Genomic DNA, 26,582 nt, shown 5'->3' on the forward strand with positions numbered 1-26,582 from the left:
GGTTGCATGATAGATCCGGGATAAAATAAAATACTTTTGTCATGTTTAAGTCGTTTTAATGAGAGCGATTAAAGGGAACTCGTGTTGCAAATGTAACGCAACAGGAAGTGAAGGATCATCTACGGTGAATAATGAAAGTAGCATAATGAAAACACAATTAGAGTGTGAGCCGCAATGAAAGGCCCATATTAACTGTCAAGAAGACGATCACACAGATTACTCAGTGCAATAAAGGAATAAACTTTGGAGAGGTGGAGAGAAAAAAATACTTTTCAATAACTTAGATTCTTTTATTTTTGATTCACAATCATTAGGCTTGGTAGTAAGCGCCCAATCATCCCCCACCAAATTGTAATGAGTCATTAATCAGGTCGGCTGATCCAAAGTCATTTGAAGTGCTTAAAATGTAATTATTCACTGATAAACATAACATTTGGAGAGATGACAGCGAGATAAGAAACAGAGGGTTTAGCGCACTGCCACCACTGCCCCCGCCACAGAAAAATGACGCTGTCACATTCCAAGATCTCATTTGTTTAATGTGATCTCCCTGAAAGTCATCATAGCATCGACAGGGAAAAGGCCGCACATGATTGAGGGAGGAAGGGATGGAGGGGATGTAGAGATGGAAAGGAGGGAGTGATGGAGGAGGGGGCTTGTTAATGAAACTCAAAGTTAATCGAGTTGGATGGAAGGATACGGGGATATCGCCGCAGTGTTTGGTAATTGCCCTCTAGTTGCTTTCACTTCCACTGTAAATGAATGTAAATGTGACGGACAGTTGCTTTTTTGTTTCAATGTAATAGAGTTGTTAGTTATTACACCTAATTGGAATGACCTGATTGGCCCTTAGCTTTGTTGTTGAGTCAAGGTCAGGACGTAGTAGGTACGGCTCCTTTGGCTCGTTCTCTGCAAATGAGCGACGCGGGGCGCTGACGTGGGGTTAGCCACAGATGTCAACTCTCTCATCTCTGCGTCTTCAAACAGCTTCAAACTGTCACAACAAATATCAAAGCCTCCCTACAGTTCAAATGCCAATGTGGGGGTGCCCGTCACTCTGCCCCCTGCTGGCTCGCACCTGTCATAACACCAGTTGACATATCCGCACCCTGTACCATAACACCCCCGAGGACTCTGTCTAACCAGTCAAATGATAGGGGTTATCAAGACAGACTGCCGCACTATCAGTATGAGTTAGTCCAGACAGAACAGACACAACAGCAACATATTAGAGACAGAGGCCATGAAAAGTCATGTGCTATTTGTTTGTGAAATCAGTTAAGCAGGCAACTTTTAATTAATGTATAATGCATTTCCATTTTATATGTTTGTTAAAAAAAAATTGCCATTACCAATTAAAATCTTTTTAGCTACCGTTAGTAAAAAATATGGGGAGACAGCATCAACACAGCATCATGGGTTTGAGATTATACACACACACATGCACATATCATCTGCAATAAATCGATCACACACATCATATACACACACACACATACACCTCAGAGTGGGCATGGCTCAACCCAGTGCTGCTTGATGCCTTTTAATTGGAAAATAAAGTGGCAAATATCTGTAAACAAATCCATTTCCCATCCTCCCCATGCTTATCAGTCTGTCCCTGAGTCCTTACTACCGCCCCAAGCGCTCTCTCCCCCACCCCCAACGGCCAGACTTAGTGACTGTCACCGCAGAATGCAAATCACTGCCCTGGTTTGCACTGCCCATTGAGAGAGAGAGAAATATACAGTGAGAGGGAGAGAGAGAGATTAATCAAAGCAGAAACAACACAGAGCAATGGAAAAATGAGGGAAGAAGGGGAAGAGAAAGACCGGATGAGCAAAAAAAGTCATCATTAGGGAGAGGAAGTGAGAATTAATACATGACTAATGAAGACAAATGGTGTGATAGTGAAAAATAAGTCTAATAAGCCTGTTTTATTTGTGTGTATATATATAGTACCAGTCAAAGGTTTGGACACACCTACTCATTCAAGGGTTTTTCTTTATTTTTTACTATTGTCTACATTGTATAATAATAGTGAAGACATCAAAACTATGAAATAACACATATGGGATCATGTAGTAACCGAAAAAGTGTGAAACAAATCTAAATATATTTTAGATTTGAGATTCTTCAAAGTAGCCACCCTTTGCCTTGATGACAGCGTTGCACACGCTTGGCATTCTCTCAACCAGCTTCATGAGGTTGTCACCTGGAATGCATTTCAATTAACACGTGTGTCTTGTTAAAAGTTAATTCAAGGAATTTCATAATGTGTTTGAGCCAAACAGTTGTGTTGTGACAAGGTAGGGGTGGTATACAGAAGATAGCGATATTTGGTAAAATAAGTCCATATTATGGCAAGAACAGCTCAAATAAGCAAAGAGAAACGACAGTCCATCATTACTTGAAGACATGAAGGTCAGTCAGTTTGGAACATTTCAAGAACTTTGAAAGTTTCTTCAAGTGCAGTCGCAAAAACCATCAAGCACTATGATGAAACTGGCTCTCATGAGGACCGCCAAAGGAAAGGAAGACCAATAAGAAGAAGAGACTTTCTTGGGCCAAGAAACACGAGCAATGGACATTAGACCAGTGGAAATCTGTCCTTTGGTCTTATGAGTCCACATTTGAAATTTTTGTTTCCAACCCCCATGTCTTTGTGAGACGCAGAGTAGGTGAAAGGATGATCTTCACATGTGTGGTTCCCACCGTAAAGCATGGAGGAGGAGGTGTGATAGTGCTTTGCTGGTGACACTGTCTGTGATTTATTTAGAATTCAAGGTACACTTAACCAGCATGGCTACCACAGCCTTCTGCAGCGATACGCCATCCCATCTGGTTTGCACTTAGTGGGACTATCAAATCAAAATCAAATCAAATTTATTTATATAGCCCTTCGTACATCAGCTGATATCTCAAAGTGCTGTACAGAAACCCAGCCTAAAACCCCAAACAGCAAGCAATGCAGGTGTAGAAGCACGGTGGCTAGGAAAAACTCCCTAGAAAGGCCAAAACCTAGGAAGAAACCTAGAGAGGAACCAGGCTATGTGGGGTGGCCAGTCCTCTTCTGGCTGTGCCGGGTGGAGATTATAACAGAACATGGCCAGCAAGGAGTCATCATGTCAGGTAGTCCTGGGGCATGGTCCTAGGGCTCAGGTCCTCCAAGAGAGAGAAAAAAAGAGAGAATTAGAGAGAGCATATGTGGGGTGGCCAGTCCTCTTCTGGCTGTGCCGGGTAGAGATTATAACAGAACATGGCCAAGATGTTCAAATGTTCATAAATGACCAGCATGTTCGAATAATAAGAAGGCAGAACAGTTGAAACTGGAGCAGCAGCACGGCCAGGTGGACTGGGGACAGCAAGGAGTCATCATGTCAGGTAATCCTGGGGCATGGTCCTAGGGCTAAGGTCCTCCGAGAGAGAGAAAGAAAGAGAGAAGGAGAGAATTAGAGAACACACACTTAGATTCACACAGGACACCGAATAGGACAGGAGAAGTACTCCAGATATAACAAACAGCAGAGTGAAGGAAAAACCAGCCAAGAAATGCTCAGCATATGTTGGAACTACTTCAAGACTGTTGGAAAAGCATTCCAGGTAAAGCTGGTTGAGAGAATGCCAAGAGTGTGCAACGCTGTCATCAAGGCAAAGAGTGGCTACTTTGAAGAATCTCAAATCTAAAATATATTTTGATTTGTTTAACACTTTTTTGGTTACTACATGATTTAAAATGTGTTATTTAATAGTTTTGATGTCTTCACTATTATTCTACAATGTAGAAAATAGTCAAAATAAAGAAAATCCTTTGAATGAGTAGGTGTGTCCAAACTTTTGACTGGTACTGAAAATAAATACTAAATTGGATATTTGAAAAAACTCAATATGGCTTCCTTTTCTGGTTTGGCAGGTTCTTAGTACTGGCCCTCTCTGTTGAGTTGACTTCATGTTGTTTGTAGCAATGCTGGATAAAATATAGTTGGAAATGTAACATGGGGGTTGATTAGGCATTGAAGACCAGGAAAATTGTAGAGAGAAAGGAAAAGAGAGTGAGAAGGGCCACCAGCATAGTTTCTCTCAGCGCTCTGGAGCAGAACTGTGAAAAGAGTGAAATTAAAAGCACATGATGAAAGACTTCTCTGGCCATCAAAGGAAGAAAAAAAGCCACTTGTGACAACATGACTGGTGATTTATTGATTTCTCCGCTCGCATTCGTCTTTCGGGGGCACTGCCAAAGAGCAAAGCAATCTCTGAGATTGTGTGTTATTGGTTGTTCTGGTATTCCCCTGGTGAATAGACACACACACACACATCAACAGGGCTCTCAGTGGGGTGGGGAGAGTTTTTAATCCTCAAACACACAGTCGTAAATCAAGCCTTGCTCCTAGATGCCCTGGCTAGTCGCTCATTGAGCACCTCCAGCCAACGGCACATTCATTGCAATTTACAGGGCCAGTCATGCGATACAGGGAGGGCATCAGTGGAGCGTACCTTTAGTTTGTAATTCCTAATTACTTTCACTCGCAACATGGCTGCTGAATTGTTAATGGTCAGAGGGTGTGACCCTGCTGAGAGCTTTGCTTTGATTGGTTGAGGGGAGGCTGGGAGTCCCTCTGATTGGTTAAAGGGAGGCTGGAAGTCACTCTCATAGACTAATACTTATAGTGAGGGTGAGGGTTAGAGAGCCTACTTCGTGCCAGTCAATTGTATGGAGCCAAATACATTTAAACTCAGTTTTTCAAAATTCCTGACGTTTAATCCTAGTAAAAATATTCCCTGTCTTCGGTCGGATCACCACTATATTTTAAGAATGTGAAATGTCAGAATAATAGCAGAGAGAATGTTTTATTCAGCTTTTATTTCTTTCATCACATTCCCAGTAGGTCAGAAGTTTACATACACTTAATTAGTATTTGGTAGCATTGCCTTTAAATTGTTTAACTTGGGTCAAACATTTCAGGTAGCCTTCCACAAGCTTCCCAAAATAAGTTGGGTGAATTTTGGGCCATTCCTCCTGACAGAGCTGGTGTAACTGAGTCAGGATTGTAAGGCCTCCTTGCTCGCACACGCTTTTTCAATTCTGCCCACACATTTTCTATAAGATTGAGGTCAGGGCTTTGTGATGGCCACTCCAATACCTTGACTTTGTTGTCCTTATAAGCCATTTTGCCATAACTTTGGAAGCATGCTTGGAGTCATTGTCCGCTTGGAAGACCCATTTGCGACCAAGCTTTAACTTCCTGACTGATGTCTTGAGATGTTGCTTCAATATATCCACATAATATTCCTCCCTCATGATGGCATCTATTTTGTGAAGTGCACCAGTCCCTCCTGCAGCAAAGCACCCCCACAACATGATGCTGTCACCCCCCACAACATGATGCCAAATACCCCCCATAATGCTTCACGGTTGGGATGGTGTTCTCCAAACATAACGATGGTCATTATGGCCAAACAGTTCTATTTTTGTTTCATCAGACCAGAGGACATTTCTCCAAAAAGTACGATCTTTGTCCCCCTGTGCAGTTGCAAACAGTAGTCTGGGTTTTTTATGGCGGTTTTGAAGCAGTGGCTTCTTCCTTGCTGAGCGGCCTTTCAGGTTATGTCGATATAGGACTCGTTTCACTGTGGATATAGATACTTTTGTACTCGTTTCCTCAAGCATCTTCACAAGGTCCTTTGCTGTTGTTCTGAGATTGATTTGCACTTTTCACACCAAAGTACGTTCATCTCTAGGAGACAGAGCGCGTCTCCTTCCTGAGCGGTATGATGGCTGCGTGGTCCCATGGTGTTTGCGTACTATTGTTTGTACAGATGAACGTTGTACCTTCAGGCATTTGGAAATGGCTCTCAAGGATGAACCAGACTATATACAATTTTCTTGGCTGATTTCTTTTGATTTTCCCATGATGTCAAGCAAAGAGACACTTAGTTTGAAGGTAGGCCTTGAAATACATCCACAGGTACACCTCCAATTGACTGAAATGATATGTCACGGTCGTCATAAGGAGGAGACCGGAGACGCAGTACGCAGAGCCGGCACAGGATATCCTGGTCCAAAGAGGTATACTGGAGACAGGAGCACTGAGCTGGCACCCTCCTTCCTGGCTGGATGCCCATTCTAGCCTGGCCAATGCAAGGAGCTGGAATAGAGCGCAGCGGGCTAGAATAGTGCATTGGAGACACCGTGCGCTCTACCGCATAACACGGTGCCTGACCAGTAACAATCTCCCCACAGTAATCACGAGGAGTAGGCTCAGGTCTCTGACCTGACTCATGCAATCTCCTCGTATGCCCCCCCAAAATTTCTTGGGGCTGCCTCTCGGGCTTCCGTGCTAGCCGTGTACCTTCATATCGTCGCTCTTGCTCTATTCTCCGGTATTTATCCTCGTAGTATCGCCTTCCGCTTTCGCTGCCTCTAACACCTCCTTAGGACTGCGATACTCTCCCGGCTGTGTCCAGGGTCCTGCTCCATCTAATATCTCTTCCCAGGTCCATTTCCCCATTAAGCACAGTTCCTCCTTTTCACGCTGCTTGGTCCTGGTTTGGTGGGTTATTCTGTCACGGTCGTCATGAGGAGACCAAGGCACAGCGTGATAAGCGTACATTCTATTTCATTAAAGAATGCAACACTGAACAAAACTATACAAAATAACAAAATGAACCGTGAAGCAATATGACTAGTGCGTACAGGCAACTAAACATTGAATAATAACCCACAAAACCAAAATGGAAAATGGCAACCTAAATGGGATCCCCAATCAGAGACAACGATAAACAGCTGCCTCTGATTGGGAACCAATTCAGACCACCATAGACCTACATATACCTAGACATACTAAAACCCCATAGATATACAAAAACCCTAGACAGGTCAAAAACACCTAGACAATACAAAAACTAAACCAACCACCCTTGTCACACCCTGACCTAACCAAAATAATAAAGAAAACAAAGATAACTTAGGCCAGGGCGTGACATTATGTCAATTAGCCTATCAAAAGCTTCAGAAGCCATGACATCATTTTCTGGAATTTTCCAAGCTGTTTAAAGGCACAGTCAACTTAGTGTATGTAAACTTCTGACCCACTAGAATTGTGATACAGTGAATTATAAGTGAAATATTCTGTCTGTAAACAATTGTTGGAGAAAGGACTTGTGTCATGTCCAAAGTACATGTCCTAACCGACTTGCCAAAATTATAGTTTGTTAACAAGACATTTGTGGCGTGGTTGAAAAATGAGTTTTAATGACTCCAACCTAAGTGTATGTAAACTTCCGACTTCAACTGTATAGTGTTGTACCTACGTTGCATTGTTTGCAAGCATTATTTTGAATTGACCTATCAGCAGCCTCACTCCCATTCTTCATTCTGATTGGTGGATTTGAGATTTCGACCAATGGCAGCCTCACTCCTTGTTTATGTCTGTTGTTCTAGGTGGAGTGGTTGAAGAATGAAGAGCCAGTGGGCTCGGACGGGAACATCGACACGCGAGCGGACCACAACCTGATCATCCAAGAGGCGCGTCTGTCCGACTCTGGGAACTACACATGTCTGGCTAGCAACATTGTGGCAAAGAGACGCAGCCTCACTGCCACTGTGGTCATCTTTGGTAAGACGATGGGTTGGAATCATTAGGTTACATTGTAAAACATTTCAAAACATTGTGCAACGGTAAACAAAGATAAGCATTTGTTATTGGACTTCAGGTATTCCGTCCCTGTTTCATTCTGTTCATTCCGTCATTTCGTGCCTAATGAATACTACACTTCTCTATGGAGCAGACCATATGGAGCAGACCATCAATTACTTTGAGCGTTTCATTGAGTCTGCCTTGAGGGACAGATAGGTAGCATTTTCACTCTTATAATTAGATCCATTGCGCAAAGGCAAGCTCAATCAAGCACAACTTGATTTTGGTGGGTGTTATTATTTCACTAAGTCAAACACCTTACAACAATCAAACCATACAGAGTTGTCCTATTTTGACACACAATTCATGGAAATTATGTGGAAATGTTCCTTACAAATAACATCCCTTGTATTCTTCCTCCAAATGTACACTCAGCGGTTGTAATTGTCTGTCGTTGGTCATAGCCTGTCACATCTTTGGAGCAATTTTTTCTTCTTTATTTTATTGTACATGCATAGTTCCATAGCCATCATCACATTGTTAGCACTTAATTTGCTGTATTCATCTCCGTTCTCTTGACACGTGTATCTGAAGAGGATGTTTTCTGCCTCCTGTCAATGCATTTACTCAGTCTCTCATAAGCAGCATTAGGTGTTAAGAGCAGTCAGAAACATCATATCTGACATGTCTTGTCTGACATGTTCCATGCTGTGACAGGCAAGTAATGAGCAACTTCCTAGTTGTGTTTAAACACAGCGAGACTTTTAAAAACACAGGAAGGCTTTGACATGAGCTGTCGAAACTCCTCAGCTGCGTGCCTACCAGCTGGCTGCTAGCTGGTTGTTACCACTGGCTGTTTGCGCTAGGCTAGGATTCCCTGTTGCTTGTGCTTTCGCAGCCCTGTAGGCCTCTTCTCTTTATTCATCCCATCTCTCAAAACCCGCTTTGCTAGTTAAAAAACACCCCCTCTGTGTCAACGAGACCAAATCACCACACTGACTGACAACCATTAAGACATCTGGAAATCCAGCTACTGTTTTTCTCTATACACAGAACCTGCCCATCAGTCGTCTGTGTAGCTACCTGACTACCTGTCATGCTAATGAGGTGACTGGCAAGCCCTGCGGGGAGAAATAGCCTACAGACAGACAGATGTAGTGGAGTAATGTGTTCTCACACTGACATTTGTTTCCTGTCTGATGATGAATGATGATGAATGAACTCATCAGTCAATCACTCAGCTGCTATTGAGGCCAGCACATCTGAGAGAGAGAGACAGAGAAAGAGAGACTGAGAGAGTGAGAGAGAGTGAGAGACAGACAGACACAGACAGACAGACAGACAGACAGACAGACAGACAGACAGACAGACAGACAGACAGACAGACAGACAGACAGACAGACAGACAGACAGAGTGGAGTGTTCACCTCTCTGACATGCCTTTGGTTTCTTGGCCCATCATGTTTAGCCCAGATGGAGTTCCTGTGTTTTAGGCAGTCAGCCTGTCTCTGTCAGACAGAACATGTGCTATAAGAGAGAGTGTGTGTTTGTGTGCGTGCGTGCGTGCATGCATGTGTGTCTGTGTGTGTATGTGTGTGTTTTAGGGAGAAAGTAAGCCCGTGTTCATACTTCTGGAAGTATATTTCTCTTCCCTCATACTTACAGTAGCTGTCATGTTATATTCCTTTATCCTTCTTTCCCTTTCTTTTCCTCACCCTCTTTTTGTCTCTTACCTTCTATCCTTCTCCCTCTCTCCCTCTCATATCTCCATCGCTCCTACTCCATCTCTCCCTCTGCTTCCTCCCTCTTTCTCTTATGTTCTCTGTTCCTCAAGTGAACGGAGGGTGGTCGTTGTGGACAGACTGGTCGGCTTGTAACGTGCCCTGTGGGCGGGGGGTCCAGAAACGCTCCCGCACTTGCACCAACCCTGCCCCTCTCAATGGGGGCGCCTTCTGCGAGGGCATGTCTGTCCAGAAGAGTACCTGTAATGCCCTCTGCCCAGGTCTGTTTGTCTATTTGGCTATCTAGCAGGCTTCTTGTCTGTCTGACTATCTGTCTGTCTGTCTTCATGATTTTCATTCTATCCAACTGTCTGGGAGGGGGGATTGTTTTGTTGTGGGTTTGCATTATTTGCCTGAGCATCTGTATTTATGACAGTGATGCTCTCCATGGCAGAGGAAGGCTCTGCCTCTGCTGTTAGGGTAATTTCCCTCCAAACCAGTTTCCCGCCATCGTCTGACCACATTTTACTGACTGACAGTGGCTTGGAGTCTGAAATGTAATGCAGTGCCCCTCCGAGACAGAGACGGAGAGATAGAGAGAAGAGGTTAGAGGGTGGGGATGAAAGAGAGGAAGAGAGAGAAGAGACACAGAGAGAGCGAGAAGAAGAGAGGGGAGAATGGAAGAGTGTGAACATAGAAAAAAAATAAGGATAAGGCATAACTGAGGCAGGGAAATAGAAAAAGAGAGAGAAAGAGAAAATCAACTGAAGTGCAGGAGAGTTAACAACAGAATGATTGAGAATAGCCCTTACAGCGAGTGAGAAAGACAGAGAAAGAGCAAGAGAAAGAGAGAGAGGGATCAGTGCCAGTTATCAGAGCGGCTGTGTAATTTGCGCAGTCCAAGTGTTCCTCTACACTTGGCCCAATTTATGCCTTCAGATCGCCACACCAATCACCAGGGAAATGCTGGTCATGTTGGGGGAAAGTTATCTGGCAAGGGCAGCACTCTCCCGCAAACACTATCTCAATTTGGCTCAACCTCTCTCTCTCTCTCTCTCTCTCTCTCTCTCTCTCAGCCCATGCACAAACACAGCATTTGCATTTAGATTAGCAAGGCAGAGGGAAACCTTGAAAGCCTACAGAGTTGTTAAGGTAGTAGAGGAGACTTGATGGAACAAGCAAACTGTCTTTCCTGACTTGAGTCAGCACCAGGATAGAACATAACATGGTATTGTTCTAATGTGGCCCCTTGAGAGAAAGATGAGGGGATTTTGTGTGGTGGGCTATAGGGCTAGTCCATTGTAAGTGCTCTATCAGTAAGGTCCATGTGTAGAGTAATTCTGGAGTAATGGTGGGGCAGTTATGTTCCACCTAGCTGTTTGCTGACTCTGGGAATCTATGATATGATTGTGTGTGTGTGCATGCGTCGCCTGCATCCTCCTTTGTGTGCTTGTGTAGTTACTGTACATGCTGTGCATATGCCTGTGTGTTTTCTAAGCCTTGCAACACTTCCTTCCTCCCTCTCAGTGGATGGTGGATGGGCAGAGTGGACAGAGTGGACGGTGTGCAGTGGTGAGTGTGAGAGGCAGCGCAACAGAGAGTGTACGGCCCCAGAGCCCAAACGCGGAGGCAGGCTATGTGACGGGGCCGCTCTGGGAACATACAACTGCACCGGGGGTCTCTGCACTCACAGTGAGTATTGTCAGGGGGTCTCTGCACTCACAGCGAGTATTGTCAGGGGGCCTCTGCACTCACAGTGAGTATTGTCAGGGGGTCTCTGTACTCACAGTGAGTATTGTCACATACAGATTCATCTGGTGCTAAACCTCTGGTGTTGGAGATCATTCATATCTTCATTAGAATCTTCATCATCATCATTGTGATCTTCAGAATGTTTATCATTGGGATCATCATCATCATCAGTACTTTCATCGATTCCCTCTTTACTCCCCTTTGTGATTATATCATCATCATTATCATCATCAGTACCACACTTATTTTGTTGAGAGTTTAAAACATCACCAAAGACAAAGTAGTCTTCTGTTGGCTGGAATGGCATGTTGGCTGGCATGTTTCCAGTTGCAACACCAGCAATATTGTGGACAAATCCATCCTAAGTTCCTTAGTGCTGCAATAAGCAGTGAATGACATAGTGTATCTGCCACGTGCTTTGACAGCATGGCATGGAAGTCCATACAGTACTTATTGAGTCATTCTTCTGATGCCCATGTCATTTCTCCGCAGGAAGACAATCATCCTTATCATGTTCCTCACATCAATCTCCACACACACACCCATACAAATACACTCATAAACACACACATGCAATCCCTGGGTGACAGAAATCCCCATCACTGAACCAATCTCACTACCATGAGACACACACATCAGGATCATGACCACACACACACATTTGGGCATGTACACTCATGTTCACACACACACACACACAGACACACACACACACACACACCATGTACTCTCTGGATGATAAAGAGTCTTACTACCGTGACACACAGACACACACACATGTACATGTTGTACAGTACCTGCACACACATACATGTCCTCATTGGAAAACAACTGCAGGTTAAATCCTGTAGTATTCCATTCAAGTAGAAGTGAACTGACATGGTATCTCTGTGTCTTTGCAGATCTGCTACACGACGCCAAGCCACAGGGTGAGTTCTCTCCAATCACCATCTTACTTTAGAACACACCATGTACACACTGAAACCACCATGGCTTCTCCTCTACTATAACAACCATTATAGGTTGTCACGCCAGCACTCACAGATACAACCCTCCAACCCAAAACTCCAACATCATGATCCAGAACCATTATTACCACTAGCATTATCAAATTCACCCATATTTAACATTATCCGACCACCAACATCATTATCCTATCATTATTAACCACAAACACTATTTATGTCATTTTCTCAATTGAAATGCCCGGTCTCTTCCAGAAACGTACTCTTCATGAGAAACCGTATTCTCACGATGAACATCATCAAAATCATGTCTTAAAGAGACAGTTCGAGATTTTGGCAACTTACCGAGTCAGAGGAACTCATGGATACCATTTTTAGGTTTCTGCGTGCAGTTTTCAGGAAGTTGAAGGTAGATTCTGCAGTAATTGCTTACTAGCATTAGCACAATGACTGGTTCCCATAGACTACCAGTCATGCCAATTACTTCAGGGACGCCACAACTGTCGCATTCAGATTGTTTTAGTCTTTTCCGTCGTCGTGGGAAGGAGGGGAAAGACGCAACCAGTCAATCTGTCTGCCAAAACTTAGCGAGCCCCCAATTAACCTGCCACTGTTAGCTGCTAATGCCTCTTTTGCATATTTTGGCAAATGCTTCTTTTCTTGGAGCTTCAGGCTACTTAGCGATTTTCTCAGTCCCATTCCTGTGCAGATCTCATTATCTTTGGAGAACAAGCTAAGGCAGCAGTCCTTTTCTTCACACACACACACACACACACACACACACACACACACACACACACACACACACACACACACACACACACACACACACACACACACACACACACACTCTCTCTCTCTCTCTCTCTCTCTCTCTCTCTCTCTCTCTCTCTCTCTCTCTCTCTCTCTCTCTCTCTCTCTCTCTCTTTGTTATCTTTTGTGGCATACTGGTGAGACCAAATAGAACGTAATCATTGTAGATGAGCTAATTTAATGAATTGGTCTTGTCACACTATCCCAGTAGAACGCAGACTGCCACCTGAGCGATGCCAGAGCCAAACAGCCCTTTGAGATGACAGCCAGTGGCTGGGCTTGATTACAATCCTAGTTAGTTGTGGTGTGTGCTGAGTGCATGTGTGTGTGTGTGTGTGTGTGTGTGTGTGTGTGTGTGTGTGTGTGTGTGTGTGTGTGTGTGTGTGTGTGTGTGTGTGTGTGTGTGTGTGTGTGTGTGTGTGTGTGTGTGTGTGTGTGTGTATCTGACACACCAGTCAGGTGCTGGAGTGGTTAGGACGGCAGTCCTAGCAAGCTTCCTCATTAGTGCGTTAACAGGCTGCAATGGGAGGAAGTGTCGCATCACAGCGGCGTGAGGAGACAGGAAATGGAAAACAATGAAGTCACGGAAGGAAGCAGGTTGAAACCTGGACTGCCTCTCCCCTAAAAATAAATCCTGCTAATAACGTTATAGGAGAAGCTTAGAAGTTTTCAGGAGAAGCACAATTTCTTCCCCCAAAAAAATATTCTTCCTTGAGAGATGTTACTGTGAAAGTTTGGGATAAACGTGACTTTACTGTGCCTCTCCCAAAGCATTTTAATTACATTTATTTTAAAAAGATGTGCAAACTTTGTACAGCCGTGAAAGTTGTGTAAGTCTGGCCAGTATAGCAATAAATGTAGATATCATGAGGCATGTAGCACCATCATAACATGTAAATACATTTAGATAACATGAGGCATGTAGCACCATCATAACATGTCAATAAATGTAGATATCATGAGGCATGTAGCACCATCATAACATGTCAATAAATGTAGATATCATGAGGCATGTAGCACCATCATAACATGTCAATAAATTTAGATAACATGAGGCATGTAGCACCATCATAACATGCCAATAAATGTAGATATCATGAGGCATGTAGCACCATCATAACATGTCAATAAATGTAGATATCATGAGGCATGTAGCACCATCATAACATGTCAATAAATGTAGATATCATGAGGCATGTAGCACCATCATAACATGCCAATAACTACTGAATTTAATATCAATATACAGTAGCTTGAGTTGATACCTTGTCTCTTTTTCTTATGGTTATGCTTTGATTAAACTATCTCTCTCTCACTGACTCCCACTTATCTCTCTCTCTCCCCCGCTCTCTCGTTCTCTCCCCCAGGTCTGGAGGGAAGCAGTGACGTGGCGCTGTATTCGGGCCTGGCGGCGGGGGTGGTGACAGTGGTGGTGTTGATTGTGGCGGTGACCCTCTACCGGAGGAACCAGAGCGAGTATGGCGTGGACGTCATCGACTCCTCCGCCCTCACCGGGGGGTTTCAGTCCTTCAGCTTCAAGACTGCTCGCCAAGGTGAGCTCAGAGAACGCACAGGCAGAAAGACACACACACACACACACAGCTGAACACATATGCATGTGAACTTTCGATAAAATGAGGCAGGAAGGAGCACACACACGCAAACAGCTGAACACACACACACAAGAACACTTGCCAAGCTGAAGCAGATTGAAACACACACTTACACACATACAAAGCTGAAGACACACACATCACTGTGGTCCAACAGAAGCTCGATTTTGGTGGTTACTTTGCGCTCCATTCAATTGATGTGTGTTTAATTTCTTCATTCTTCATTTAGTTTGACTGTAAGAAGTCTTTGTGTCCAAGAGCAAGGTCGTGTTTGGTTTGCTCAGTGACTCGGTAGGGTGGTGGCAGCACTGTGTAAATGATCTCTCTCTCTCTCTCTCTCTCTCTCTCTCTCTCTCTCTCCAATCCTGTCTAGAGTGGAGAGGGGCAGAGACCAGACACAGCTTTCATTTCTCATGGTCTCGCTCCCTCTTCCAGACAGAATCTCATACACACGCACACATTCACACACACACCTCCTCCCACCACTGTTCAGCACCCCCACCCCTTCTCTACCTAAAAGAGAGGGATGACAGCACCATCGGAGGAGTGAATGTACCATCACGACCCTGTTCCTATGGCTCTGACTCATACACTCAGTAATAGTAATGACCTTCGTTGAAAAGAGCATCTGCAATATTGAGTCACCCACAGAGATATATCTATTTGTTCTATAACTACAGATGTATGATCTTCATTTAGTCACCCTGTTGCCGGAGAACTGTCCTGCAATGCAGGAAATGTCAAATGTGCAGTGTATTTAAGGTTTAAAAAGGTTTCTGAAGTTTGTCATTTCCATTTCCAATTTCAGATGTGATTTTCCCTTATGGAAAATGTATCAACCCCTACAAAAATGTCCATTACTTATAATCCACGTAATAATTCACATTTCCTGTTGCTTCAGGATTAAGATCCTACTAAGATCCTGGTATGGAGTCTCCAAAAATGAACAATCTATCCCCTTGCTCCTGTACCTCCAATACGGTCAGACACAGTCATAGTAATAATACCCTGTGTTGAACAGAGCATCTGCACTGTTGCGTCACTGGAAAAATGTGGAGAGAGAAAAAGGGTGCTGTGTCGACCCAAAGATTGAGCCCTATTTCCATGGTTGTGACACGGCTGGTCTCCTTGGCGACAGCCTCTTCAGAGGGGAGTGATAGAATTGATCACACAGCAGGAAGAAGAAAGCTGTGATTTTATTGGGGCCTTTCTCCTCCCAGAGAATTTGGGTAATACACACACAGGGTTACACACAGCCCTCTCATATTGTAGCCTACACACCAGGAGAGGAGTCTACAGTATATACTGTGCTCTGAAAATTCCTTTGGTCTCTACTGAGTTAGATAATTCAGCTTTTAGTTTTCTTGCACCTTATTTTGTGGAGCAATCTTCAACATTTTCTTAGATGTGATGTTGTGGTGCCTCTAGGGTAACTCAGAAAGCAGATTGAGGACCTTATTACTGATGAATGTGTTTGTTTGTTATGACCTTGTTTTTCTTTCCGCTTGCATTTATATTTTGACTCCCTGATAAAATAAAGGTTAAATAAAAAATAGTGCACTACTTTTGTTCAGAACCCTACAGGACATGATATAGAGTCCACGCCACATAGGGCTCAAGCCAAGTAGTGAGCTATATTGAATGGAGTGCCATAGGAGATGCAAGCACACTCCATGGAGATGAGAAGGGGCGGCAGCGTAGCCTAGTGGTTAGAGCATTGGACTAGTAACCGGAAGGTTGCGAGTTCAAACCCCCGAGCTGACAAGGTACAAATCTGTCGTTCTGCCCCTGAACAGGCAGTTAACCCACTGTTCCCAGGCCGTCATTGAAAATAAGAATGTGTTCTTAACTGACTTGCCTGGTTAAATAAAGGTAAAATTAAAAAAAAAAAAAAAAAAAAGAAGAGATACAGTCTAAATGGAGCTAACTGCCGGTTAGCTTGGTCCTGTGATCTGCTAGCTTAAGCTTGGATGAGCATGTGAAGGTCTTTGGTCCCACCAAGTCTCAGTTATCCCATCTGCTCAACCGTTTACCCAGCTTTGGTACACCATTTACTGTATTCTTAGTAGCTACAACGCTTGAAGTTGAAAAGATGAAGAAACTTTCCCAAGTATAACACACACACGTACACACACACACACACCAAGTATAAAATCTCATTAGCTCTTTCACCTCCCACTCTAGCACGGCCAGTAGCAGAGAGTTTTACACAGTTAGTCGTTGCTATGGAGAGGCTTTTGTTACAACTCTATTGCTGTGACAAGGACTTTGTGGCACCTCCCGTTGTCATGGTAAGGTGTTTTTAGCACCCCAGTTGCCATGGTGAAGAGATGGTCGCCGTTTGGACCAGGAAGTTATTTTGACACATATGTTGCCAAGGCTTGCCCTCCAGCTGTAATTGACATTCAGTGTGTCACATATTGGATGACTGGAGACTAACAGTTAGCACACCACTGTAGGCAAGCTATTATCAAACCTGTGTCCGATGCCGCTAGCAGCCCAATAGTACACCAACCATGGGTAACCAATAGATGGCATGCTGCTGTCAGCTACCACGAATGGCCCAGTGTTCATCTGTGTATACCATCTAATGATAAAACTCTGATGAAAACACATTTAGAAGAGTTGTATACTCCTCCAGTCTGTTAAACAGATGTGTTTTCTGGGAAAAGTACAGTATCTGACTCCTCTGAGACTCTTTTTCTTTTCCAGGCAACCCCCTGTTGATAACCTCATCCTTGCAACCGGACCTGACAGTGTCACGGACGTACACCAGCCCCATCTGCTTCCAGGACTCCATGGATAAAGAACTCATTTCCCAGGAGCCTTCGCTCTTCGACCCCCTGCCCGACCTCAAGGTCAAAGTTCACTCCTCCTTCATGGTGTCCCTGGGCGTGTCAGAGAGGGGGGCCGAGTACCACGCCCAGAAAGCCCACCCCCAGACCTTCCCCCGGGGGCTGGCACCTGACTACAGTGGGGTACGGGTGGAGGGGACCCTGAGAGAGAGGAGGGAGAAGAGCCTCCTTGCCCCCCACGCACCGCCTATGCCCTCCAGACCCCCTCTCAGGACGTCCGGGGTGTTGGGACACGCGGGTGGGAGGCTGGTGGTCCCCAATACAGGTTTGTTGTTCATAAGGGCGATGTAGCACACTCACACACATGTAAGCACACACACACACCCAGGGGAACACATACACACCTGCCGGGCTGTCAGGTCTATTTAGGGCAGGTGACAGCCAGAGAGGTGACGGCCAGACAGGGCCTCTGGGGCTCTCAAATCAATGCTGTCAACAGTGCACCACACACACACACACATACTACCACGGACACTGGAGCCCACAAACAATTACTCTCTAGAGTGCCAATCTAATCTGCCAGTAGATAAAAGTGCCACAAGGGACAGGAGACAGGAATGTGGGGCGGTGTGAGAGCGTAGTGTGTGTGTGTGCGTATATGTGTCTGTGTATCTCGTGATCATCTCCTATGTCCCCCCCCCCCTCTCTCTCTCTGTGTGTAGGTGTGAGTCTGTTGGTGCCCCATGGGGGGATAGCTGAGGACACTACCTGGGAGATGTACATGGTCATCAACCAGGAGGACAGCAGCAGGTGAGACATGACACACAGACATGGCACAGAGAACCAGGCTGCCTGCCTTCTTCCTTCCCTCTATTGCTCTCTCTTTCTTTTACAGTTTTTTTTATCGCTTTGGTGCAATTTTCACAAGTATCTGGTACATTTTCACAACCCTTAGTACAAAACAGATCAACAAAAAGGCTTTCAAAACTGTAAGCACATTTTCAATAGACTAAGTATAACACTTTCAACAAACGTAATCAGTGTTTCATCTAGAAATGAATGTTTCACATGTTCATATGAAGTAATTGCCTTTCATGAGGCAATTAGCACATTACTTTTGATATGATTATCTTCTCTTTTGTTAATAGACATTTATAGACGTAAAAGACTTAATCTCACTGCTCTCATTTGATGATCACTTAAACATTTGGTAAACCTACAGTACCAGTCGAAGGTTTGGACACACCTACTCATTCAAGGGTTTTTCTTAATTTTTACTATTTTCTACATTGTAGAATAATAGTGAAGACATAAAAACTATGCAATAATAATAATCAAAATATATTTGAGATTTGAGATTCTTCAAAGTAGCCACACTTTGCCTTGATGACAGCTTTTCACAATCTTGGCATTCTCTCAACCGGCTTCATGAAGTAGTCACCTGGAATGCATTTCAATGAACAGGTGTGTCTTGTTAAAAGTTCATTAAAGGAATTTCCAAAAAAGTGTTAAACAAAACTAAATATAGCCACAGCTTTGATGACTATATATATTTTATCTAATTATTGGTTACAGAGATTAACAGATGTTACAGCAGGTACAGTGAAATGCTTGTGTTTCTAGCCCCTACAGTGATACAATAAAATACCAATACGTAAATGATCCAGAACGTCCCCTATTCAGTAAACATGTATCCAAAATTAAGTTGCTAGCATTTTATGGGGGGTCACACTGCTGTAATACCGTAATACACAGTGCATTCAGAAAGTAGTCAGACCCCTTGACTTTTATCACATTTTGTTACGTTACAGCCTTATTCTAAAATGTATTAAATAGTTTTTTCACCCTCATCAAACTACACACAATACCCCATAATGACAAAGCAAAAACACGTTTTTTGAATTTTTTGCAAATTTATTACAAATAAAAAACTGATACTTTCACATTTACATAAGTATTCAGATCCTTTACTCGGTACGTTGTTGAAACACCTTTGGCAGCGATTACAGGCATCTTGGGTAGAAGCTGGTCACGCCTGTATTTGGGGAGTTTCTTGCATTCTTCTCTGCAGATCCTCTTTGTCAGGTTGGATGGGGAGCGTCGCTGCACAGCGATCTTCAGGTCTCTCCAGAGATGTTCGGTCGGGTCCAAGTCCAGGCTCTGGCTGGGCCAGTCAATGACATTCAGAGACTTGTCTCAAAGCCACTCCTGCGTTGTCTTCGCTGTGTGCTTAGGGTGGTTGTCCTGTAGGAAGGTGAACCTTCACCCCAGTCTGAGGCCCTGAGTGCACTGAAGCAGGTTTTCATCAATGATCTCTCTATACTTTGCTACGTTCATCTTTCCCTCGATCCTGACTAGTCTCCCAGTCCCTGCTGCTGAAAAACATCCCCACAATATGATGCTGCCACCACCATCATGCCTCACCGTAAGGATGATACCAGGTTTCCTCCAGATGTGATGCTTGGCATTCAGGCCAAAGAGTTGAATCTTGGTTTCATCAGACCAGAGAATCTTGTTTCTCATGGTCTGAGAGTCCTTTAGGTGCCTTTTAGCAAACTCCAAATGGGCTGTCATGTGCCTTTTACTGAGGAGTGGCTTCCATCTTGCCACTCTACCATAAAGACCTGATTGGTGGAGTTTTACGGAGATGGTTGGCCTTCTGGAAGGTTCTACCATCTCCACAGAGGAACTCTGGAGCTCTGTCAGAGTGACCATCGGGTTCTTGGTCACCTCCCTGACCAAGGCCCTTCTCCCCCAATTGCTCAGTTTGGTCAGGCAGGCAGCTCTAGGAAGAGTCTTGTTAGTTCCAAACTTCTTCCATTTAAGAATGATGGAGGCCATAGTGTCCTTGGGGACCTTAAATGCTGCAGAAATGTTTTGGTACCCTTCCCCCGATCTGTGCCTCGACACAATCTTGTCTCAGAGCTCTACAGACAATTCCTTCGACCTCATGGCTTGGTCTTTGCTCTGCCATACACTGTCAACTGTGAGACCTTATGTAGACAGGTGTGTGTCTTTCCAAATCATGTCCAATCAATTGAATTTACCATAGGTGTACTCCAATCAAGTTGTAGAGACATATCAAGGATGATCAATGGAAACAGGATGCACCTGAGCTCAATTTCGAGTCTCATGGCAAAGGGTCTGAATAAATCAAGTATTTCTGTTTTTTAATTTTAATACATTTTCCAAACATTTCTAAAACCTGTTTTTGCTTTGACATTATGAGGTATTGTGTGTAGATTGATGAGAAAAATAAATGATTTAATCCATTTTAGAATAAGGCTGTAACGTAACAAAATGTGGGAAAAGTCAAGGGGTCTGAAAACTTTCTGAATGCCATTTACATAGCAGATACTTTTATTCAAAGTGTCAACAGTCCACACATTTTTGTATGTGACCCCAATTGAACCCACAACTCCGGTGTTGCTAGTGCCATGTTCCTATGAACTGAGGCACATACAGGACCACTACAATACATCATTACAATGCAATACTGTAAAATACAATACACGATTGCAATACAGGTGGAATATGTATGATTGCCATCCACATGAGAGCACCACCCTCCATCAGGCCATGGATGAGACATGTGGTTATTTCAATCCAGAACAATGAGCATATTTAGTGTCATTTCAATAAAAACCTATGGTCAAATGCTCAAGACAGGTTTGATGCAAAGTAGTGCCTTCTAAACATTGGTTTCTTTAATTTCTTTCATTTACATTGTGAAAAATGTCTTCAATAATCACACCTTTGATCACACATGGGATAGAAATTATGGGCATGTAATGTTCAGTCAATTTTAATGGGTAGTGCAAGTGTTCCTAATGTGAAAACAGCCCTTGGGGTTCTCTATGGTGCAATAGGTCAGAGCGTGACTAGGGGTTTTAGTCTAGTATTTCTATGTTGGTGTGAGTATGGTTCCCAATTGGAGGCAGCTGATTATCGTTGCCTCTAATTGGGGATCATACTTAACGTGGTCCTTTTCCCACCTGTGTTTGTGGGATATTGTTTTGTTTTCAGTTAGTGCCTTAGTGCACTATGTACTGGATGCTCGTTGATTCTTTGTTGTTTTTGTTAAGTTTCACTTTGTAATAAAGTATGTGGAACTCTATTCAAGCTGCACCTTGGTCTACTCCTTTGGACGAATGTGACACAGTGTAATGTACTGTAATTTACAGTACTGTAGAATCATACATTCAAAGGGCAGTTTTGAAACATGTATCTTTCATGTTTTGCTATTGGATTAACTGGTTGTTAAAATAACTAAATTAAGAAGATAAAATTATATTGCGTTTTGGTGATTAATCCAATGTACTCATTTCACTGAGTATACTAAAACATTGGGAACACCTTCCTAATATTGAGTTGCACCTCCCCTTTTGCCCTCAGAACATCCTAAATTGGTCGAGGCATGGACTCTACAAGGTCTCGAAAGCGTTCCACAGGGATGCTGGCCGATGTTGACTCCAATGCATCCCACAGTTGTGTCAAGTTGACTGGATCTCCTTTGGACGATGGGCCATTTTTGGCGGGAAACTGTTGAGCGTGAAAAACCCAGCAGCGTTGCAGTTCTTGATACAAACCAGTGTGCCTGGCACCTACTACCATACCCCGTTAAAAGGCACTTCAATATTTTGTCTTACCCATTAACCCTCTGAATAGCACACATACACAATCCATGTCTCAATTGTCCTCCACTTCATCTACACTGATTGAAGTGGATTTAACAACCGACATCAATAAGGAGACATAGCTTTCACCTGGATTCACCTGGTCAGTCCATGTCATAGAAAGAGCAGGTGTCCTTAATATTTTTTATACTCAGTGTATATTTCACAGTACACTTATATTTTGGATGAGTGGTTGTGTGGTGAAAGATGTCTACAAACAAAGTGAATGCACAATGCAAGACTGGCTGCGTTACAACTTTTACCAGTTTGGAGTTTTGTACTCTTTTGTAAGTCTTTTTCAAATTCACCACATATTTGTGAATATAGTACCAAAGCAATAAAAATAACTGTATTCTACCGCTTCATCTCATGCTATCTCTCATCCTGTTTCACCTCTTCCTCACGCTATCTCTCATCCTGTTTCACCTCTTCCTCACGCTATCTCTCATCCTGTTTCACCTCTTCCTCACGCTATCTCTCATCCTGTTTCACCTCTTCCTCACGCTATCTCTCATTCTGTTTCACCTCTTCCTCACGCTATCTCTCATCCTGTTTCACCTCTTCCTCACGCTATCTCTCATCCTGTTTCACCTCTTCCTCACGCTATCTCTCATCCTGTTTCACCTCTTCCTCACGCTATCTCTCATTCTGTTTCACCTCTTCCTCACGCTATCTCTCATCCTGTTTCACCTCTTCCTCACGCTATCTCTCATCCTGTTTCACCTCTTCCTCACGCTATCTCTCATCCTGTTTCACCTCTTCCTCACGCTATCTCTCATTCTGTTTCACCTCTTCCTCACGCTATCTCTCATTCTGTTTCACCTCTTCCTCGCGCTATCTCTCATCCTGTTTCACCTCTTCCTCACGCTATCTCTCATCCTGTTTCACCTCTTCCTCACGCTATCTCTCATTCTGTTTCACCTCTTCCTCACGCTATCTCTCATTCTGTTTCACCTCTTCCTCACGCTATCTCTCATCCTGTTTCACCTCTTCCTCACGCTATCTCTCATTCTGTTTCACCTCTTCCTCACGCTATCTCTCATCCTGTTTCACCTCTTCCTCACGCTATCTCTCATTCTGTTTCACCTCTTCCTCACGCTATCTCTCATCCTGTTTCACCTCTTCCTCATGCTATCTCTCCCACTTTTTAACACCCAAACTCACACATGGATGTATGCAAGCTCGCACACACATACTATACACATACCCCCACATGAGCATGCACACACACACACACATTCCCACATACAAACACACACACACACTCCGCCCAGCATGCGGCCTTAGCTCATCTTGCACACTCTACAGGGGAGGACATGATGTGTCAGGAATAGGCTTTCAGTTGCAGAACAGCCCTGCAGATTGCAGCATGGCCCTGAACAACTGGCTCAGCAGACAGAGCCGTGTCTTCTCCATTCTGGGTCTTTACGCTTAAGCATGACACCATCTCCTTCCTGTGTGACTGGTTAAAGCTGTGAATGTTAAATGTTCAGTGTAGAGGCAATCTGCCATTGTTTGGTATTGTCAGATAGAACAAGACAGACAAATAGAGAGTCCAGGTGACTATTGCCTGCTATGGAGAGCCCATAGCCGTGACTTAGCTATCAAGACTTTCATCAAGCTATTACTCGAGGCTGAGATGGCACGACAGATAAAACATGTTCACAACAAATGTAATACTGTTGACTTTTCTCAGAGGCTTCAATATGGTTTTTTTGCCACCAGGAGTCAGTGTTCTTGCACCTGTTAGTTTGTGATTTCCTTGCACACCAAATCACAAACACATCTGTATGAAAACATCCCAACAAGTTATCACCCCTGACAACCAGTTTAACCCCAGCTGGACCCTTCAAGGAAATACCATTTCGACTAGGAGTTGAAAATAAGTGACATTGAATTTCAATCAAATGCAGATACAATCCCTTTCACCCCCCTCTTTCTCCTTCCTCCTCCTCAGAGTACCCCAGAGGCTTCTGGGTAGCGAGGGTAAAGATAGGGATCAAAGGTCACCTATAGTTTACGCCTCAGAGCTTAGGAATGGACTGCCTGTCAGCCCCCTCCTTTAGGTTCCTGCCTGGTCCCGATAAGGCTGCTTGCTGTTTACTTCCTGCCTGATGTTAGAGGGAGACCGGGGGGGGGGCACCTCTGATCTCACTGAGCTGTCAATCACAGCCCTATCTTTTGACAAGCATTTGGAGAGACCCTGGGAGAAATTGTATCTTTTATTCCTATTCAATCTTCAGACCAAAGCCATCTACATGAGGCAGTTGGCGGTGGCTCTCCACTCGGCTGCAGAATAGGAATTGATCAGCTCAGCCTTGGCGGCTCCAGGGCTGCATTATGGAGACTGAGATGAGAGGCTTTTCCACTCCAGGCTTTATTGGGTTCTCTTTGTGTCTGCGGAGTCTCCACACTGCAGGGTGTTAGTGCCTTGCCCCATAGCACTCACTTCTGTCATCATGAAGTGCTTTGAAAGACTAGTCATATCATATCACCTCTACCTTTCCTGACACCCTACACCCACTTCAATTTGCTTACTGCCCCAATAGATCCACAGACGATGCAATTTCTCTGCACACTGCCCTATCCCATCTGGACAAGAGGAATACCTATGTAAGAATGCTGTTAATTGACTACAGCTCAGCATTCAACACCAAAGTACCCTACAAGCTCATCATTAAGTTTGAGGCCCTGGGTCTGAACCCCGCCCTGTGCACCTGGGACCCCCAGGTGGCCGGACAACAACCACCCGAGCCACTGCCTGTTCACCCGCTATCACCCAGAAGGCGAGGTCAGTACAGGTGCATCAAAGCTGGGACCGAGATACTGAAAAACAGCTTATATCTCAAGGCCATCAGACTGTTAAACAGCAATCACTAGCACATTAGAGGCTGCTGCATATATAAATAGACTTGAAATCACTGGCCACTTTAATAAATGGAACACTAGTCATTGTTTACATATTTTGCATTACTCATATGTACAGTTGAAGTCGGAAGTTTACATACACCTGAGCCAAATACATTTAAACTCAGTTTTTCACAATTTCTCACATTTAATCCTATTAAAAATTCCCTGTCTTCAGTCATTAAGGATCACCACTTTATTTTAAGTGTAGCATTTTGATTGGTTGTGTTTGGAAAAGGAAAGCAAGTCACTTCCTGTTAGATTTTTGTGTTTTAGGTAGAGAATTGTGTGTAGTGTTTTGAAAAAAGTGTTTTATGCAATTGACAACTGAGTCAAAGGCTGAGAAATAGCTTATGGTTTTGGATATTTACTGTGTAGTTTTGCACTTTGAGTGAGAGGTTTCAAAAATCGTGTGACATGAAAATATTTTGTGTGTAAGCAGTTGGAAAAAACTGTAATTGATTGCATTTTGGGACCTTGACCTATAAGCATTATGTGCCTGAGAGATCTCAACCATTAGATCAATCAACAGTCAAATCATTCCAATTTATAATATTGGCAATGAAAAGATACCCTCCTCCAACATGGTGTCATTGTTTCTAAGATGTCCTTTATACAGTTGAAGTCGGAAGTTTACATATACCATATAGCAAATACATTTAAATGTAGTTTTTCACAATTCCTGACATTTAATCCTAGTAAAAATTCCCTGTCATAGGTCAGTTAGGATCACCACTTTATTTTAAGAATGTGAAATGTCAGAATAATAGTAGAGAGAGTGATTTGTTTCAGCTTTTCTTTCTTTCATCACATTCCCAGTGGGTCAGAAGTTTACATACACTCAATTAGTATTTGCTAGCATTGCCTTTAAAATTGTTTAACTTGGGCCAAACGTTTCGGGTAGCCTTCCACAAGCTTCCCATAATAATTTGGGTGGATTTTGGCCCATTCCTCCTGACAGAGCTGGTGTAACAGTCAGGTTTGTAGGCCTTCTTGTTCGCACACGCTTTTTCAGTTCTGCCCACAAATTTTCTATGGGATTGAGGTCAGGGCTTTGTGATGGCCACTCCAATACCTTGACTTTGTTGTCCTTAAGCCATTTTTCCACAACTTTGGAAGTATGCTTGGGGTCATTGTCCATTTGGAAGACCCATTTGCGACCAAGCTTTAACTTCCTGACTGATGTCTTGAGATGTTGCTTCAATATATCCACATAATATTCCTCCCTCATGATGCCATCTATTTTGTGAAGTGCACCAGTCCCTCCTGCATTAAAGCACCCCCACAAAATAATGCTGCCACCCCCGTGCTTCACAGTTGGGATGGTGTTCTTTCCCACGCTGAGGTCTGTCCAACGCTGGTCCGACCAAGCTGACTCCACACTCCAAGACTGCTTCCATCACGTGGACTGGGAGATGTTTCGTATTGCGTCAGATAACAACATTGACGAATACGCTGATTCGGTGTGCGAGTTCATTAGAACGTGCGTTGAAGATGTCGTTCCCATAGCAACGATTAAAACATTCCCTAACCAGAAACCGTGGATTGATGGCAGCATTCGTGTGAAACTGAAAGCGCGAACCACTGCTTTTAATCAGGACAAGGTGTCTGGTAACATGACCGAATACAAACAGTGCAGCTATTCCCTCCGCAAGGCTATCAAACAAGCTAAGCGCCAGTACAGAGACAAAGTAGAATCTCAATTC

The 26,582-nt window shown here is 43.7% G+C and overlaps 1 protein-coding gene across 2 annotated transcripts in view; it reads left to right on the forward strand.

The window, feature by feature from the left end:
* Positions 1-26,582, forward strand: part of LOC109868633 (netrin receptor UNC5D) — a 315,876-nt gene that overhangs the window by 270,284 nt on the left and 19,010 nt on the right. Inside the window, exons 5-11 of one of the 2 annotated variants that reach the window (XM_020458331.2) lie at positions 7,439-7,613; positions 9,469-9,636; positions 10,883-11,047; positions 12,010-12,036; positions 14,253-14,438; positions 17,211-17,618; positions 18,016-18,103. In XM_020458331.2, the coding sequence (XP_020313920.1) occupies positions 7,439-7,613; positions 9,469-9,636; positions 10,883-11,047; positions 12,010-12,036; positions 14,253-14,438; positions 17,211-17,618; positions 18,016-18,103 (1,217 nt within the window). The remainder of the gene's footprint in view (positions 1-7,438; positions 7,614-9,468; positions 9,637-10,882; positions 11,048-12,009; positions 12,037-14,252; positions 14,439-17,210; positions 17,619-18,015; positions 18,104-26,582) is intronic. The other variant, XM_020458332.2, reaches the window with a different exon arrangement.

Source organism: Oncorhynchus kisutch, linkage group LG23 (genome assembly GCF_002021735.2).
Source record: "Oncorhynchus kisutch isolate 150728-3 linkage group LG23, Okis_V2, whole genome shotgun sequence".
Taxonomy (NCBI): Eukaryota; Metazoa; Chordata; class Actinopteri; order Salmoniformes; family Salmonidae; genus Oncorhynchus; species Oncorhynchus kisutch.